Source organism: Chiloscyllium plagiosum, unplaced genomic scaffold, assembly GCF_037043375.1.
Source record: "Chiloscyllium plagiosum isolate Xiang-an unplaced genomic scaffold, Cpla_swu_hap1 HiC_scaffold_38, whole genome shotgun sequence".
NCBI lineage: Eukaryota > Metazoa > Chordata > Chondrichthyes > Orectolobiformes > Hemiscylliidae > Chiloscyllium > Chiloscyllium plagiosum.
In genome coordinates, this window is record NW_028270176.1 from 35390610 (window position 1) to 35409788 (window position 19179).

Below are 19179 nucleotides of genomic sequence, written 5' to 3' on the forward strand. Positions count from 1 at the left end.
GATTTCTCCAGTTTCCTCATTTCCCCTCCCCCCACCTTGTCTTAGTCAAATCCCTCGAACTCAGCACCGCCTTCCTAACCTGCAATCTTCTTCCTGACCTCTCCGCCCCCACCCCCACTCTGGCCTATCACCCTCACCTTGACCTCCCTCCACCTATCGCATTTCCAACGCCCCTCCCCCAAGTCCCTCCTCCCTACCTTTTATCTTAGCCTGCTGGACACACTTTCCTCATTCCTGAAGAAGGGCTCATGCCCGAAACGTTGATTCTCTTGCTCCTTGGATGCTGCCTGACCTGCTGCGCTTTTCCAGCTCTGATTGATGTGTAGTTGACCCTGTGTTGGTGTTTACAGGAGGAACCGTTTTGTTCGAGAGTGGACAGTGTTCACTGGAGCGATTAGACAGTCCTCGATGGGAATACACAGCTCCGTCGATACAATCGTTTATCATTCCGGTTACAAACCGTTCCTGGATCCCAACGCTGAGGACAACAGTCATGACATCGCCTTGTTACATCTGCACAATCCTCTCAACTTCTCAGGTACACTCCCATCACCTTGCTCAGTAACCCCCTCCAGAAACATCTCCCTACCTCCCACCCCACCCCTCAGCCCCTAGACCCCCTCTCTATCTCTGTCACCCCCCTCCAGCCCCTAGACCCCCTCTCTATCTCTGTCACCCCCCTCCAGCCCCTAGACCCCCTCTCTATCTCTGTCACCCCCCTCCAGCCCCTACACTCCCTCCCTATCTCTGTCACCCCCCTACACCCCCTCCCTATCTCTGTAAGCCCCTCCAGCCCCTAGACCCCCTCTCTATCTCTGTCACCCCCCTCCAGCCCCTAGACCCCCTCTCTATCTCTGTCACCCCCTCTAGTCCCTGCACTCCCTCCCTATCTCTGTAACCCCCTCCAGCCCCTACACCCCCTCCCTATCTCTGTAACCCCCTCGAGCCCCTACACTCCCTCCCTAACTCTGTCACCCCCTCTAGTCCCTGCACTCCCTCACTAACTCTGTAACCCCCTACACCTCCTCCCTATCTCTGTCACCCCCCTCTAGTCACTGCACTCCCTCCCTATCTCTGTAACCCCCCTACAATTCCCCTCCCTATCTCTGTAACCCCCTCCAGCCCCTACAACCCCACTCCCTATCTCTGTAACCCCCTCCAGCCCCTACACCCCCTCCCTATCTCTGTAACCCCCTCCAGCCCCTACACCCCCTCCCTAACTCTGTAACCCCCTCCAGCCCCTACACCCCCTCCCTATCTCTGTAACCCCCTCCAGCCCCCTACACCCTCTCCCTATCTATTAACCCCCTCCAGCCCCTACACCCCCTCCCTATCTCTGTAACCCCCTCCAGCCCCTACACCCCCTCCCTATCTCTGTAACCCCCTCCAGCCCCTACACCCCCTCCCTATCTCTGTAACCCCCTCCAGCCCCCTACACCCTCTCCCTATCTATTAACCCCCTCCAGCCCCTACACCCCCTCCCGCCCCTACACCCCCTCCCTATCTCTGTAACCCCCTCCAGACCCTACACCCCCTCCAGCCCCAACACCCCCTCCCTATCTCTGTAACCCCCTCCAGCCCCTACACCCCCTCCCTATCTCTGTAACCCCCTCCAGCCCCCTACACCCTCTCCCTATCTCTAAACCCCCTCCAGCCTCTACACCCCCTTACTATCTCTGTAACCCCCTCCAGCCCCTACACCCCCTCCCTATCTCTGTAACACCCTCCAGCCCCTACACCCCCTCCCGCCCCTACACCCCCTCCCTATCTCTGTAACCCCCTCCAGACCCAACACCCCCTCCCTATCTCTGTAACCCCCTCTAGCCCGTACACCCCCTCCCTATCTCTGTAACCCCCTCCAGACCCTACACCCCCTCCCTATCTCTGTAACCCCCTCCAGCCCCTACACCCCCTCCCTATCTCTGTAACCCCCTCCAGACCCTACACCCCCTCCCTATCTCTGTAACCCCCTCCAGCCCCTACACCCCCTCCCTATCTCTGTAACCCCCTCCAGCCCCAACACCCCCTCCCTATCTCTGTAACCCCCTCTAGCCCCTACACCCCCTCCCTATCTCTGTAACCCCCTCCAGTCCCTACACCCCCTCCCTATCTCTGTAACCCCCTCCAGACCCTACACCCCCTCCCTATCTCTGTAACCCCCTCCAGCCCCTACACCCCCTCCCTATCTCTGTAACCCCCTCCAGCCCCTACACCCCCTCCCTATCTCTGTAACCCCCTCCAGCCCCCTACACCCTCTCCCTATCTCTAAACCCCCTCCAGCCCCTACACCCCCTCCCTATCTCTGTAACCCCCTCCAGACCCAACACCCCCTCCCTATCTCTGTAACCCCCTCTAGCCCGTACACCCCCTCCCTATCTCTGTAACCCCCTCCAGACCCTACACCCCCTCCCTATCTCTGTAACCCCCTCCAGCCCCTACACCCCCTCCATATCTCTGTAACCCCCTCCAGACCCTACACCCCCTCCCTATCTCTGTAACCCCCTCCAGCCCCTACACCCCCTCCCGCCCCTACACCCCCTCCCTATCTCTGTAACCCCCTCCAGCCCCAACACCCCCTCCCTATCTCTGTAACCCCCTCTAGCCCCTACACCCCCTCCCTATCTCTGTAACCCCCTCCGGCCTCTACACCCCCTCCCTATCTCTGTTGCCCCCTCCAGACCCTACACCCCCTCCCTATCTCTGTTACCCCCTCCAGACCCTACATCCCCTCCCTATCTCTGTAACCCCCCTCCAGCCCCTACACCCCCTCCCTATCTCTGTAACTCCCTCCAGACCCTACACCCCCTCCCTATCTCTGTAACCCCCTCCAGCCCCTACACCCCCTCCCTATCTCTGTAACCCCCCTCCAGACCCTACACCCCCTCCCTATCTCTGTAACTCCCTCCAGCCCCTACACCCCCTCCCTATCTCTGTAACCCCCTCCGGCCCCTACACCCCCTCCCTATCTCTGTAACCCCCTCCAGCCCCTACACCCCCTCCATATCTCTGTAACCCCCTCCAGACCCTACACCCCCTCCCTATCTCTGTAACCCCCTCCAGCCCCTACACCCCCTCCCGCCCCTACACCCCCTCCCTATCTCTGTAACCCCCTCCAGCCCCAACACCCCCTCCCTATCTCTGTAACCCCCTCTAGCCCCTACACCCCCTCCCTATCTCTGTAACCCCCTCCGGCCTCTACACCCCCTCCCTATCTCTGTTGCCCCCTCCAGACCCTACACCCCCTCCCTATCTCTGTTACCCCCTCCAGACCCTACATCCCCTCCCTATCTCTGTAACCCCCCTCCAGCCCCTACACCCCCTCCCTATCTCTGTAACTCCCTCCAGACCCTACACCCCCTCCCTATCTCTGTAACCCCCTCCAGCCCCTACACCCCCTCCCTATCTCTGTAACCCCCCTCCAGACCCTACACCCCCTCCCTATCTCTGTAACTCCCTCCAGCCCCTACACCCCCTCCCTATCTCTGTAACCCCCTCCGGCCCCTACACCCACTCCCTATCTCTGTAACCCCCTCCAGCCCCTACACCCCCTCGCTATCTCTGTAACTCCCTCCAGCCCCTACACCCCCTCCCTATCTCTGTAACCCCCTCCAGCCCCTACACCCCCTCCCTATCTCTGTAACCCCCTCCAGCCCCTACACCCCCTCCCTATCTCTGTAACCCCCCTGTACTTCCCCTTTGGAGTATTTTGATCATTTTCACTGCGACCTCTTGATCTGAGCCTGAGTGGGATTTCTGTGTAACCTGTGCAGCGCAGTTGAAGGCGGGCACTATATAAATGCAGCCTGTCGTTGCGTCTTCGTCCAACGTTTCCCGTCGTCCCCCTGGGCGTGTTGTGGTCAGTTGTCTCCCACTCCTGACTGGAATAATGCACTTGGCTGCTTCCTCTGACCTGGCCTGTGGTGCATGATGGGTAGTGGCCAAACCCCTGTCATTATCGCCCAGATATCCTTTCTCAAATCTGGCCCCTCTGAACATTAACTCCTCTGCGAAACCCAGAGCATTGCGTCAAAACCCCCAATGTTTTGTCGAATGGACAGCACTCCCTGAACGCTCCTGGGGTGCGTGAGGGATGATCTCTGATTTCTGGTTGGCATCGACAAGGTGGGCCGAAAGGTCTCTGCCTGTGCTGTATGACTCTAAAAGGAACTAGATTGGTTTAGGATATCTGGTCAGTATGGTTGGGTTGGGCCGAAGGGTCTGTTTTCCATGCTGCATTAATTTGGTGTTCTTGCATTGGTTCTGAATACAGTGAAACCTCTCTGTCTACTCCCCTCCTTATACCAGCAGCGATATCTGTCAGGATTACTGAGTGTTACCAAGTGAAGGTTGAAACCCCCACTCTGAGAACCGAAATTTCCAAAGAGGAACCCCCCTCTCTCTCTATAATCTGGAAATGGAGTGTGGGAAGGGAGTAACTTTTTATGTGGAATACATAGATTCCCCGAAGTGTGGGAACAAGCCATTGGGCCCAACAAGTCCGCGCCAACTTTCCAAAGCGTAACCCACCCAGACCCATTTCCCCTATCCTACACTTACCCCTGACTAATGCACCTAACCTGCACATCCCTGGGCACTATGGGACAATTTCCCACGGCCAATCCACCCTAACCTGCACATCCCTGGGCACTATGGGACAATTTCCCACGGCCAATCCACCCTAACCTGCACATCCCTGGACACTATGGGACAATTTCCCATGGCCAATCCACCCTAACCTGCACATCCCTGGGCACTATGGGACAATTTCCCATGGCCAATCCACCCTAACCTGCACATCCCTGGGCACTATGGGACAATTTCCCACGGCCAATCCACCCTAACCTGCACATCCCTGGGCACTATGGAACAATTTCCCACGGCCAATCCACCCTAACCTGCACATCACTGGGCACTATGGGACAATTTCCCATGGCCAATCCACCCTAACCTGCACATCCCTGGGCACTATGGGACAATTTCCCGTGGCCAACCCACCCTAACCTGCACATCCCTGGGCACTATGGGACAATTTCCCATGGCCAAACCACCCTAACCTGCACATCCCTGGGCACTATGGGACAATTTCCCATGGCCAATCCACCCTAACCTGCACATCCCTGGGCACTATGGGACAATTTCCCGTGGCCAATCCACCCTAACCTGCACATCCCTGGGCACTATGGGACAATTTCCCGTGGCCAACCCACCCTAACCTGCACATCCCTGGGCACTATGGGACAATTTCCCATGGCCAATCCACCCTAGCCTGTACATCCCTGGGCACCATGGGACAATTTCCCATGGCCAATCCACCCTAACCTGCACATCCCTGGGCACTATGGGACAATTTCCCATGGCCAATCCACCCTAGCCTGTACATCCCTGGGCACCATGGGACAATTTCCCATGGCCAAGCCACCCTGACCTGCACATCCCTGGGCACTATGGGACAATTTCCCATGGCCAATCCACCCTGACCTGCACATCCCTGGGCACTATGGGACAATTCCCCATGGCCAAGCCACCCTGACCTGCACATCTTTGGACTGTGGGAGGAAATCCACGCAGACACGGGGGGAGAATGTGCAAACTCCACACAGACAGTCGCCCGAGGGTGGGATTGAACCCGGGTCCCTGGCGCTGGGAGGCAGCAGTGCTAACCACTAACACCGTGGTTCAATAAATTTATTTATCAAACTCTAACAGTGAAAAATGTAATTAAACTATTAACAAACAGAATAAATCCATGGTAACTACTAACTATTCCTGAATAAAGCAAGATTCTAATGGTATGCTGTTCCAATAAATACGAGTCCCAGTTATGGAACAATAAAACAGAATTTAACATAGAGCATTACAGCGCAGTACAGGCCCTTCGCCCCTCGATGCTGTGCCGACCTGTCATACCAATCTGAAGCCCATCTAACCTACACTATTCCATGTACGTCCATATGCCTGTCCAATGACGTCTTAAATGTACTTAAAGTTGGCGAATCTACTACTGTTGCAGGCAAAGCATTCCATACCCTTACTACTCTGAGTAAAGACACTACCTCTGACATCTGTTCTATATCTATCACTCCTCAATTTAAAGCTATGCCCCTTCGTGCTCGCCGTCACCATACTTGGAAAAAGGTTCTCCCTGTCCACCCTATCTAACCCTCTGATTATCTTATATGTCTCTATTAAGTCACCTCTCAACCTTCTTCCCTCTAACGAAAACAGCCTCAAGTCCCTCAGCCTTTCCTCGTAAGACCTTCCCTCCATACCAGGCAACATCCTAGTAAATCTCCTCTGCACCCTTTCCAAAGCTTCCACATCCTTCTTATAATGCGGTGACCAGAACTGTACACAATACACCAAGTGCGGCCGCACCAGAGTTTTGTACAGCTGTAGCATAACCTCCTGGTTCTGGAACTCGATCTCTCTGTTAATAAAAGCTAAAACACTGTATGCCTTCTTAACAACCCTGTTAACCTGGGTGGCAACTTTCAAGGATCTGTGTATCTGAACACCGAGATCTCTCTGCTCATCTACACTACCAAGAATCTTACCATTAGCCCAGTACTTTGCATTCCGGTTCCTCCGACCAAAGTGAATCACCTCACACTTGTCCGCATTAAACTCCATTTGCCACCTCTCAGCCCAGCTCTGCAGCTTATCGATGTCTCTCTGTAACCTACAACATCCTTCAGCATTATCCACAACTCCACCGACCTTAGTGTCGTCTGCAAATTTACGAACCCACCCTCTCTATCTTGATCTCTTGAAATGACAGCCAGGTTACATGTCTTCCGGAATGTTCCGTGTCCCCTCTGCCGATTCCTCTGTCGGGAATACTTTTTCTGTCATTGTTATTAGATGGTGCTTTTTCTAAGACATAAAGGAGGCCATGAGAGTCCGAGATTCATATCTCTCTCTCTCTCTCTCTCTCTCTCTGGCTGGATGTGTTGTCCCAGTCGAAGTGGTGTCCTTCCTCATCCGTATGTGAGGACACTAGTGAGAGAGGGTCATGTCGTTTTGTGGCTAGTTGGTGTTCATGTACCCTGGTGGCTAGTTTTCTGCCTGTTTGACCAGTGCACATATTTTCTAAATGACGCTAGTTTTGCTCATTGTCTGTATAGGGTCTTTCAAGTTCATTAGCTGCTGTTTTAGTGTGTTGGTGGGTTTGTGGGCTACCATGATGCCAAGGGGTCTGAGACCTACCAACACACGAAAACAGCAGCTAATGAACTTGAAAGACCCTGTACAGACAATGAGCAAAACTAGCGTCATTTAGAAAATATGTGCACTGGTCAAACAGGCAGAAAACTAGCCACCAGGATACATGAACACCAACTAGCCACAAAATGGCATGAGCCTCTCTCACTATTATCCTCACATACCGATAAGGAAGGACAACACATCCATCCTAGGACAAGCCAAACATAGACACACACGAGAATTCCTAGAAGCATGGCATTCCGACCGGAACTCTACCAACAAACACATTGACCTGGACCCCATTTACCACCCCCTGAGAAAAGGAACAGGCAATGACATCATCAACCCAAGGAAACCTAAACACACAAATAGAAAGTGGGCTACACCACCAGTGCCTCGTCCGGAGGCTCACTGAAGATGTTACCTAGTATGGTGGCGAAACGTCTGAAAATGAACCTTCCAGCTCAGCGAGCAAACCTACATCCAGAACCTCAACCTGAGCGAGAAATCTTCACCAAACTTGTTACCCTTTTTATGTTTCTTATCTCTAGACTACATCCAGCCGCTGTGTCTCCCTGCCATTGGCCAGAGGCTCATCGATGGGACGTTGTGTAGCGTCACGGGGTGGGGTAACACTGAATATTACGGTACGTTGCTTTTGCTCCTTCTCCCTCCTGGTAATACGTTAGATTAGATTCCCTACCGTGTGGAAACAGGCCCTTCAGCCCTACAAGTCCACATTGACCTTCTGAAGAGTAAACCACCCAGACCTATTCCCCTACCCTATGTATACCCTGACTAATGCACCTAACACTATGAGACAATTTCCCATGGCCAATCCACCCTAACCTGCACATCCCTGGGCACTATGGGACAATTTCCCACGGCCAATCCACCCTAACCTGCACATCCCTGGGCACTATGGGACAATTTCCCACGGCCAATCCACCCTAACCTACACATCCCTGGGCACTATGGGACAATTTCCCATGGCCAATCCACCCTAACCTGCACATCCCTGGGCACTATGGGACAATTTCCCATGGCCAACCCACCCTAACCTGCACATCCCTGGGCACTATGGGACAATTTCCCACGGCCAATCCACCCTAACCTACACATCCCTGGGCACTATGGGACAATTTCCCATGGCCAATCCACCCTAACCTGCACATCCCTGGGCACTATGGGACAATTTCCCATGGCCAACCCACCCTAACCTGCACATCCCTGGGCACTATGGGACAATTTAGCACGGCCAATCCACCCTAACCTGCACATCCCTGGGCACTATGGGACAATTTCCCATGGCCAATCCACCCTAACCTGCACTTCCCTGGGCACTATGGGACAATTTCCCATGGCCAACCCACCCTAACCTGCACATCCCTGGGCACTATGGGACAATTTCCCATGGCCAATTCACCCTAACCTGCACATCCCTGGGCACTATGGGACAATTTCCCATGGCCAATCCACCCTAACCTGCACATCCCTGGGCACTAGGGGACAATTTCCCATGGCCAAGCCACCCTGACCTGCACATCCCTGGGCACTATGGGACAATTTCCCATGGCCAACCCACCCTAACCTGCACATCCCTGGGCACTATGGGACAATTTCCCATGGCCAATCCACCCTAACCTGCACATCCCTGGGCACTATGGGACAATTTCCCATGGCCAATCCTCCCTAACCTGCACATCTTTGGACTGTGGGAGGAAACCGGAGCACCCGGAGGAAACCCACGCAGACACGGGGAGAATGTGCAAACTCCACACACAGTTGCCCGAGGGTGGGATTGAACTGGGGCCCCTGGCGCTGGGAGGCGGCAGCGCTAACCACTGAGCCACCGTGCTGCTCCAATACCTGTTCTGTTGGTGAGCACACAAGGCAGTGCACATGTCTCCCATAGGAGACCATTCTCCCAGTGCTGTCGGGTTTGGAAGCTGGGATTTTCGGGGAATTCCGATTTCATAAAGGAGGTTATAAAACCGGAGAGGGTTCAGAAAAGACTGTCCAGGATAGTTCCTTGAAAGTAGAGTCGTAGGCAGTGAAATCGGAAGAAAGTGAGGGCTGCAGATGCTAGAAATCAGAGTCGAGAGTGTGTTGCTGGAAAAGCACAGCAGGTCAGACACATTCCGAGGAGCAGGAGATTTGATGCTTTCAGCATAAGCTCTTCATCAGGGATGAAGAGCTTATTTTCGAAACGTTAACTCTCCAGCTCCTCGGATGCTGCCTGATTAGCTGTGCTCTTTCAGCACCACACAGGATAGTGAAGGCAGCGTTTGGTATGCTTTCCTTTATTGGGTCAAAGTATTGAGTACAGGAGTTGGGAGGTCATGTTGCGGCTGTACAGGACATTGGTTAGGCCACTGTTGGAATATTGTGTGCAATTCTGGTCTCCTTCCTATCGGAAAGATGTTGTGAAACTTGAAAGGGTTCAGAAAAGATTTACAAGGATGTTGCCAGGGTTGGAGGGTCTGAGCTACAGGGAGAGGCTGAACAGGTTGGGGCTGTTTTCCCTGGAGCGTCGGAGGCTGAGGGGTGACCTTATAGAGGTTTACAAAATCATGAGGGACATGGATAGGGTAAATAGACAAGGTCTTTTCCCTGGGGTGGGGGAGTCCAGAACTAGAAGGGCATAGGTTTAGGGTGAGAGGGGAAAGATATAAAAGGGACCTAAGGGGCAACTTTTTCACCCAGAGGGTGGTACGTGTATGGAATGACCTTTCTGAGGAAGTGGGGGGGTGGTGGGGGGGGGACAGTTACAACGTTTAAAAGGCATTTGGATAAGGACATGGACATGAAAGGGTTGGAGGGAGATGGGCCAGGAGCAGGGTTAGTTTGGGGATTAGGGTCGGCATGGACTCAATGGGCCGAAGGGTCTGTTTCCATGCTGTCTGGCTCTGTGACACTGAGACAAATGTATAACTCTGGCCTCACGGATAAATTCAAAAACCCTTCCCACAAAGACTCCCGAAACACTGCATAACAGCAGGAGGTGTTCCCATGTACCTGCTGCCCCTTGTCCTTCTGGATGGAAGTGGCCGTGGGTTTGGAAGGTGCTGCCTGAGGGTCTTTGGTGAGTTTCTGCAGCACATCTTGTAGCTGGTACACACTGGGGGGGGGGGGGGATGGTACACACTGCTGTTACTGAGGGTCGGTGGGGGGAGGGAGGGGATGGTACACACTGCTGTTACTGAGGGTCGGTGGGGGGAGAGGGAGGGGATGGTACACACTGCTGTTACTGAGGGTCGGTGGGGGGAGGGAGGGGATGGTACACACTGCTGTTACTGAGGGTCGGTGGGGGGGGAGGGAGGGGATGGTACACACTGCTGTTACTGAGGGTCGGTGGGGGGAGGGAGGGGATGGTACACACCGCTGTTACTGAGGGTCGGTGGGGGGAGGGAGGGGATGGTACACACTGCTGTTACTGAGGGTCGGTGGAGGAGGGAGGGGATGGTACACACTGCTGTTACTGAGGGTCGGTGGGTGGGGGGAGCGGATGGTACACACTGCTGTTACTGAGGGTCGGTGGGGGGGGGAGGGGATGGTACACACTGCTGTTACTGAGGGTCGGTGGGTGGAGGGAGGGGAGGGTACACACTGCTGTTACTGAGGGTCGGTGGGGGGAGGGAGGGGATGGTACACACTGCTGTTACTGAGGGTCGGTGGGGGGAGGGAGGGGATGGTACACACTGCTGTTACTGAGGGTCGGTGGGGGGGAGGGAGGGGATGGTACACACTGCTGTTACTGAGGGTCGGTGGGTGGAGGGAGGGGAGGGTACACACTGCTGTTACTGAGGTGTGGTGGGGGGGGGGGGATAGTACACACTGCTGTTACTGAGGGTCGGTGGGGGGGGGAGGGGATGGTACACACTGCTGTTACTGAGGTGTGGTGGGGGGGGGGGGATAGTACACACTGCTGTTACTGAGGGTCGGTGGGGGGGGGAGGGGATGGTACACACTGCTGTTACTGAGGGTCGGTGGGTGGAGGGAGGGGAGGGTACACACTGCTGTTACTGAGGGTCGGTGGGGGGAGGGAGGGGATGGTACACACTGCTGTTACTGAGGGTCGGTGGGGGGAGGGAGGGGATGGTACACACTGCTGTTACTGAGGGTCGGTGGAGGAGGGAGGGGATGGTACACACTGCTGTTACTGAGGGTCGGTGGGTGGGGGGAGCGGATGGTACACACTGCTGTTACTGAGGGTCGGTGGTGGGGGAGGGAGGGGATGGTACACACTGCTGTTACTGAGGGTCGGTGGTGGGGGAGGGAGGGGATGGTACACACTGCTGTTACTGAGCGTCGGTGGGGGGAGGGAGGGGATGGTACACACTGCTGTTACTGAGGGTCGGTGGGGGGGAGGGAAGGGATGGTACACACTGCTGTTACTGAGGGTCGGTGGGGGGAGGGAGGGGATGGTACACACTGCTGTTACTGAGCGTCGGTGGGGGGGAGGGAGGGGTTGGTACACACTGCTGTTACTGAGCGTCGGTGGGGGGGGGAGGGGATGGTACACACTGCTGTTACTGAGGGTCGGTGGGGGGAGGGAGGGGAGGGTACACACTGCTGTTACTGAGGGTCGGTGGGGGAGGGAGGGGATGGTACACACTGCTGTTACTGAGGGTCGGTGGGGGGGAGGGAAGGGATGGTACACACTGCTGTTACTGAGGGTCGGTGGGGGGAGGGAGGGGATGGTACACACTGCTGTTACTGAGCGTCGGTGGGGGGGAGGGAGGGGTTGGTACACACTGCTGTTACTGAGCGTCGGTGGGGGGGGGAGGGGATGGTACACACTGCTGTTACTGAGGGTCGGTGGGGGGAGGGAGGGGAGGGTACACACTGCTGTTACTGAGGGTCGGTGGGGGAGGGAGGGGATGGTACACACTGCTGTTACTGAGGTGCGGTGGGGGGAGGGAGGGGATGGTACACAATGCTGTTACTGAGGTGTGGTGGGGGGGGGGATAGTACACACTGCTGTTACTGAGGGTCGGTGGGGGGAGGGAGGGGATGGTACACACTGCTGTTACTGAGGGTCGGTGGAGGAGGGAGGGGATGGTACACACTGCTGTTACTGAGGGTCGGTGGGTGGGGGAGGGGATGGTACACACTGCTGTTACTGAGGGTCGGTGGGGGGGGAGGGGATGGTACACACTGCTGTTACTGAGGGTCGGTGGTGGGGGAGGGAGGGGATGGTACACACTACTGTTACTGAGGGTCGGTAGAGGGGGAGGGAGGGGATGGTACACACTGCTGTTACTGAGGGTCGGTGGGGGGGGGAGGGGATGGTACACACTGCTGTTACTGAGGGTCGGTGGTGGGGGAGGGAGGGGATGGTACACACTGCTGTTACTGAGGGTCGGTGGAGGGGGAGGGAGGGGATGGTACACACTGCTGTTACTGAGGGTCGGTGGGGGGGGAGGGGATGGTACACACTGCTGTTACTGAGCGTCGGTGGGGGGAGGGAGGGGATGGTACACACTGCTGTTACTGAGGGTCGGTGGGGGGAGGGAGGGGATGGTACACACTGCTGTTACTGAGGGTCGGTGGGGGGAGGGAGGGGATGGTACACACTGCTGTTACTGAGGGTCGGTGGGGGGAGGGAGGGGATGGTACACACTGCTGTTACTGAGGGTCGGTGGGGGGAGGGAGGGGATGGTACACACTGCTGTTACTGAGGGTCGGTGGGGGGGAGGGAAGGGATGGTACACACTGCTGTTACTGAGGGTCGGTGGGAGGAGGGAGGGGATGGTACACACTGCTGTTACTGAGCGTCGGTGGGGGGGAGGGAGGGGTTGGTACACACTGCTGTTACTGAGCGTCGGTGGGGGGGGAGGGGATGGTACACACTGCTGTTACTGAGCGTCGGTGGGGGGTGGAGGAGGGGATGGTACACACTGCTGTTACTGAGGGTCGGTGGAGGGGGAGGGAGGGGATGGTACACACTGCTGTTACTGAGGGTCAGTGGGGGGAGGGAGGGGATGGTACACACTGCTGTTACTGAGGGTCGGTGGAGGGGGAGGGAGGGGATGGTACACACTGCTGTTACTGAGGGTCGGTGGGGGGGGGGAGGGGATGGTACACACTGCTGTTACTGAGGGTCGGTGGGAGGGAGGGAGGGGATGGGACACACTGCTGTTACTGAGGGTCGGTGGGGGAGGGGATGGTACACACTGCTGTTACTGAGGGTCGGTGGGGGGAGGGAGGGGATGGTACACACTGCTGTTACTGAGCGTCGGTGGGGGGTGGAGGAGGGGATGGTACACACTGCTGTTACTGAGGGTCGGTGGGGGGAGGGAGGGGATGGTACACACTGCTGTTACTGAGGGTCGGTGGGGGGAGGGAGGGGATGGTACACACTGCTGTTACTGAGGGTCGGTGGGGGGAGGGAGGGGATGGTACACACTGCTGTTACTGAGGGTCGGTGGGGGGAGGGAGGGGATGGTACACACTGCTGTTACTGAGCGTCGGCGGTGGGGGGGGGGGAGGGGATGGTACACACTGCTGTTACTGAGCGTCGGTGGGGGGGGGAGGGAGGGGATGGTACACGCTGCTGTTACTGAGGGTCTTTGGGGGGGGAGGGAAGGGATGGTACGCACTGCTGTTACTGAGCGTCGGTGGGGGGAGGGAGGGGATGGTACACACTGCTGTTACTGAGGGTCGGTGGGGGGGAGGGAGGGGATGGTACACACTGCTGTTACTGAGAGTCGGTGGGGGGGGGGGATGGTACACACTGCTGTTACTGAGCATCGGTGGGGGGGTAGGGAGGGAGGGAGCGAGGGGATGTTTGTGGGTGTGGGGGCTGCTTTCCCCCTGGATGGTGTCGAGCTTCTCGAGTGTTGTTGGAGCTGCCCCCACCCAGGGGCAAGTGGGGAGAATCCCCTCACCCTCCTGCCTCGGGCCTTGTCGATGGTGGGGACAGGCTTTTGGGGGGAGTCACTCGCTGCAGGATTCCCAGCCTCTGACCTGCTCTTGGAGCCGCTGGGTTGATGTGGTGGGTCCTGGTGGGTTTCTGGTCAATGGTGACCCCCAGGATGTTGAGAGTCGGGGGGGAGTCAGTGATGGGAACACCGTTGAACGTCACGGGGACCCTGATTAGAGTGTCTCTTATTGGAGATGGTCACAGCCTGGCATTTGTGTGGTGTGAATGTTCCTTGCTACTTACCAGCACAGGCCTGGATATTATCCACTGCGTGTGTGTGTGGTGGGTCCAACTGAGTTTCAGATCAATGCCTTGCGTCTTGTCGATGGTGGGACAGGCTTTGGGGGGAGTCAGGAGCTGAGTTACTCGCTGCAGGATTCCCAGCCTCGGGAATTTGGGGAGATAGTGCTTTGATGTGATAGTCCAGTCTGACCCTGTGTGACCCGGGCTGGTTGGCTCGGTATTTTTGTTTCCCCCCCCCCCCTCCCCCCCAGGCTATCAGTCTGACGTCCTTCAGGAAGCTAAGGTGCCCATTATCACCAACAGTCAGTGTAACAGTCCCGAATATTACCACAACCAGATCACCGCGAGCATGTTCTGCGCTGGGTACAGCGAGGGAGGGATTGACGCTTGCCAGGTCAGTGCTCCTTGGCGTTTCGTGCGACGCGCTGGTGAGAAATCTTACCCATCGCTCGGAGAGCCGCACCCCTCCCCGGGACCACGCTCCCCACCACACGGGGCTCCCCCCCCCCACCACCTTCGAAACCCGACTGTGTTTGTTTGCTGTTTCGAAGTGGGGGCCGCGTTGCGGTGCAGGGACCAACGGCAGCCAAACGGTGCACAGCAAGATCCCACGCCCTGCAACGCGCGCGAGTGACCGGGGCAGCCCGCTTCCTTCCTCCTGGTCGAGGGGGAAGATGTCGTCTTCGGGTGGCCTCGTCCCCAACCCGCGTACCCCCCCCCCCCCCTCCTCCCCCCCGCGACGGCTTCCAAATCGTGGATGTGGGTTTTCAACGTGCGCCACACACCCACCATCCCGCCACTAAGGGGCAGATGACACCCCGACAGTGCCCACTCCCTCAGCACTGACCCTCCAACTGTGCCCACTCCCTCAGCACAGACCCTCCGACAGTGCGGCACTCCCTCAGCACTGACCCTCCAACAGTGCGGCACTCCCTCAGCACTGACCCTCCAACAGTGCGGCACTCCCTCAGCACTGACCCTCCGACAGTGCCCACTCCCTCAGCACAGACCCTCCGACAGTGCGGCACTCCCTCAGCACTGACCCTCCAACAGTGCGGCACTCCCTCAGCACTGACCCTCCAACAGTGCGGCACTCCCTCAGCACTGACCCTCCGACAGTGCGGCACTCCCTCAGCACTGACCCTCCGACAGTGCCCACTCCCTCAGCACTGACCCTCCGACAGTGCGGCACTCCCTCAGTACTGACCCTCCGACAGTGCGGCACTCCCTCAGCACTGACACTCTGACAGTGCCCACTCCCTCAGCACTGACCCTCCGACAGTGCGGCTATCCCTCAGCACTGACCCTCCGACAGTGCCCACTCCCTCAGCACTGACCCTCCGACAGTGCGGCCATCCCTTAGCACTGAACCTCCGACAGTGCGGCACTCCCTCAGGGAATGAGTTTCAGACACTGGTGTCTGTTAATGAAATGGAAATAGTGTGAGCATGTTGTCAGAAAACATTCCTTTACTCACCTGATCAATGTGTTCCCATTCTCTGGTCCCCTTACCCCACTCTTGGGTCTCTCTCTGTCTCTCACCCTGACATCTATCTCTCTCTCTCTCTGTGTCTCTCTCTGTCTGTCTGTCTGTCTGTCTGTCTGTCTCTCTCTCTCTCTCTGTCTCTGTGTGTCTCTCTGTCTGTCTGTCTGTCTGTCTCTCTCTCTCTCTCTGTCTCTGTGTGTGTCTCTCTCTGTCTGTCTGTCTCTCTCTCTGTCTGTCTGTCTCTCTCTCTGTCTGTCTGTCTGTCTGTCTGTCTCTGTCTGTCTCTCTCTCTCTCTCTCTCTCTCTCTCTCTCTCTCTCTCTCTCTCTCTCTCTCTCTCTCTCTGTGTCTCGGTCTCTCTCTCTCTTCCCCACCTCCACCCTCACAGGGCGATAGCGGTGGCCCCCTGGTCTGTGAGGACACTCTCTCCAATCGAACGCGGTGGCGTCTGTGTGGGATTGTGAGTTGGGGTACGGGCTGTGCCATGGCTAACAAGCCTGGGGTTTACAGTCGCGTCACCCGCTACCAGGAGTGGATTTACCGGGCCATGCAGGTAGGGGGCATACGGAACCCTGTTCCATCACCTGGGGAGAGGGGTGATGGGACAGCTCCCTCAACACCGACCCTAACACTGTCCAACCTCATCATAACACTCCCAGGGAGAGCGCGGGGTTAGATACAGAGTAAAGCTCCCTCTACACTGTCCCCCATCAAACACTCCCAGGGACAGGGACAGCACGGGGTTAGATACAGAGTAAAGCTCCCTCTACACTGTCCCCCATCAAACACTCCCAGGGACAGGGACAGCATGGGGTTAGATACAGAGTAAAGCTCTCTCTACACTGTCCCCCATCAAACACTCCCAGGGACAGGGACAGCACGGGGTTAGATACAGAGTAAAGCTCCCTCTACACTGTCCCCCCATCAACACTCCCAGGACAGGGACAGCACGGGGTTAGATACAGAGTAAAGCTCCCTCTACACTGTCCCCCATCAAACACTCCCAGGGACAGGGACAGCACGGGGTTAGATACAGAGTAAAGCTCCCTCTACACTGTCCCCCCCATCAAACACTCCCAGGGACAGGGACAGCACAGGGTTAGATACAGAGTAAAGCTCCCTCTACACTGTCCCCCATCAAACACTCCCAGGACAGGGACAGCACAGGGTTAGATACAGAGTAAAGCTCTCTCTACACTGTCCCCCATCAAACACTCCCAGGGACAGGGACAGCACGGGGTTAGATACAGAGTAAAGCTCCCTCTACACTGTCCCCCATCAAACACTCCCAGGACAAGGACAGCACAGGGTTAGATACAGAGTAAAGCTCTCTCTACACTGCTCCCCCAGTGTGTTGGGGGAAATCTGTGTCTGTCTGGGGCTGAGCAGAGGTGAGGTGTGAGTGCTATTGGCCAAACCGTGCTCTCCTGGGACACAGTGTCTTACCAGGTGTTTATTTTTAAACTCTGCAGGTCTACAGGAACACCGGAGGCATTCACAGTCTGGATTGAAGGAACCTTTGCAAAAGTAGGATCTTGGGGGTGGGAGAAGCACTTGTCCAGGGATATCTCGGTGCTATGGGAAGATTCTGACCTTCAGCAATATTTTTTCATATTTTGGGGAAATGAATGTACCTTTTTTAAATGAGTCCAAAAAATCCCATGACGACTGGAGCAGTGTTTCAGGAGGGGCACACTGACTGACTGACTGATGAATGTTCTCACTCTAATCTTGAGCTGAGGTTAGAGTTTTCCGGGGAATGAGCCATGTTAGGAATTGAGTCAGACTTTTTAGTCGCTATCGCTGCCTTCTGAGACGGTGTTCAGGTGTGTTTTCATGTGTCTGGCCCCTCTGTCAAAGATTTGAGATTTATTTTGAGGGATTGCCGAGGGACTTTCTGTTCTGGCATAAGTTTATTTATGAAACTGTCGGTCCCTTTCTATTTCCACTCTCCCCCTCACTCCCCGCTCCTTTTATTACCCCCACCTGGTCTAATCCCTCACTCCCCGCTCCCTTCGTTACCCCACCCAGTCTTATCTCTGCACCACCCCGTCACACTGTGGAGTTTCCCTCTGAGCTGGGCATCTCCGTGTTCCCATTCAGCGTTGACCCTGTCCCTCACCAAACCCCTCTACCCAGACACCCAGCACTGTCCTCCCTGGAGGATTTTGCCTCTTTCTCTCAAGTCTGGTCACACAGTGAGACAGATCACGTGAGCTGCTCTATATTAAAAAAAAACCAAGTCGAAATCAAAATCTCGGCTTCTTAAATATTTATTCACTGACGTAATGCTGGATGGAGATGTATCACCAATTGCTTGATTGCGATGATTGTTCAAATGTTTTATATTTGCACAGGGATAGGGCAGAGAGGAATAAAATTCCTTCCTCTGTGTATTGTCTGAGTATTTGTATATTGACTGTATTTAAAATTGTCAAGCTTTGTTGTAATTTTGTTGTGATTTTTAAAAACACTCTGATTTGAACATCCTGTCTGCTGTGTGTGATCTGTGAGAATGCCCCCTGCTAGCCCCCTGTTCATATCGTTGGGGTACATTGTGATGTGATACCCTTCACTGCACATTCAGGGACAAAGTACTGGACATCTGTCTCTGTCTCTCGCGCTCTGTCTCTCTCTCGCGCTCTGTCTCTCTCTCACGCTCTGTCTCTCTCTCGCTCTCTGTCTCTCGCTCTCTGTCTCTCTCTCGCTCTCTGTCTCTCTCTCGCGCTCTGTCTCTCTCTCGCGCTCTGTCTCTCTCTCGCGCTCTGTCTCTCTCTCGCGCTCTGTCTCTCTCTCGCGCTCTGTCTCTCTCTCGCGCTCTGTCTCTCTCTCGCGCTCTGTCTCTCTCTCGTGCTCTGTCTCTCTCTCGCGCTCTGTCTCTCTCTCGCGCTCTCTCTCTCTCTCGCGCTCTCTCTCTCTCTGTCGTCAAACAAGGGGCTGAAGGAAACAAGGATAGAAGGAGCTGAACTCCCGAGGGGAGGGGAGAGGGACAGTCCTTGGCATCGAGGCTGCATTCGACCGAGTGTGGCATCACGGAGCCCTGGCAAAACGCGTATCGGGGGCAAACGCTACGCTGGTTAGAGTTTTACCTGACACACAGGAAGATGGTGGTGGTTGTTGGAGGGTCAGCCATCTCAGCTCCAGGACATCTCTGCAGGAGTCTCTCAGGATAGTGTCCTCGAGCCAACCATCTTCAGCTGCATCATCGATGACCCTCCCTCCGTCAGAAGGTCAGGAGTGGGAATGGTCACTGATCATTGCACCGTGTTCAGCCCCATTCACCACCACTCCCTCAGATGGTGAAGCAGTTCATGTTGAAA

The 19179-nt window shown here is 55.9% G+C and overlaps 1 protein-coding gene across 4 annotated transcripts in view; it reads left to right on the forward strand.

Moving 5' to 3' along the window:
- The window catches only part of hpn (hepsin), a 47320-nt gene extending 28977 nt beyond the window's left edge, over positions 1 to 18343 (forward strand). For 3 of the 4 annotated variants that reach the window (XM_087980768.1, XM_087980767.1, XM_087980769.1), the window contains 5 exons: positions 351 to 538; positions 7755 to 7850; positions 14626 to 14768; positions 16248 to 16412; positions 17332 to 18343. In XM_087980768.1, the coding sequence (XP_087836894.1) occupies positions 351 to 538; positions 7755 to 7850; positions 14626 to 14768; positions 16248 to 16412; positions 17332 to 17370 (631 nt within the window). In that variant the 3' untranslated portion in view covers positions 17371 to 18343. The remainder of the gene's footprint in view (positions 1 to 350; positions 539 to 7754; positions 7851 to 14625; positions 14769 to 16247; positions 16413 to 17331) is intronic. The other variant, XM_087980770.1, reaches the window with a different exon arrangement.
- Positions 18344 to 19179: the final 836 nt, after the last annotated feature.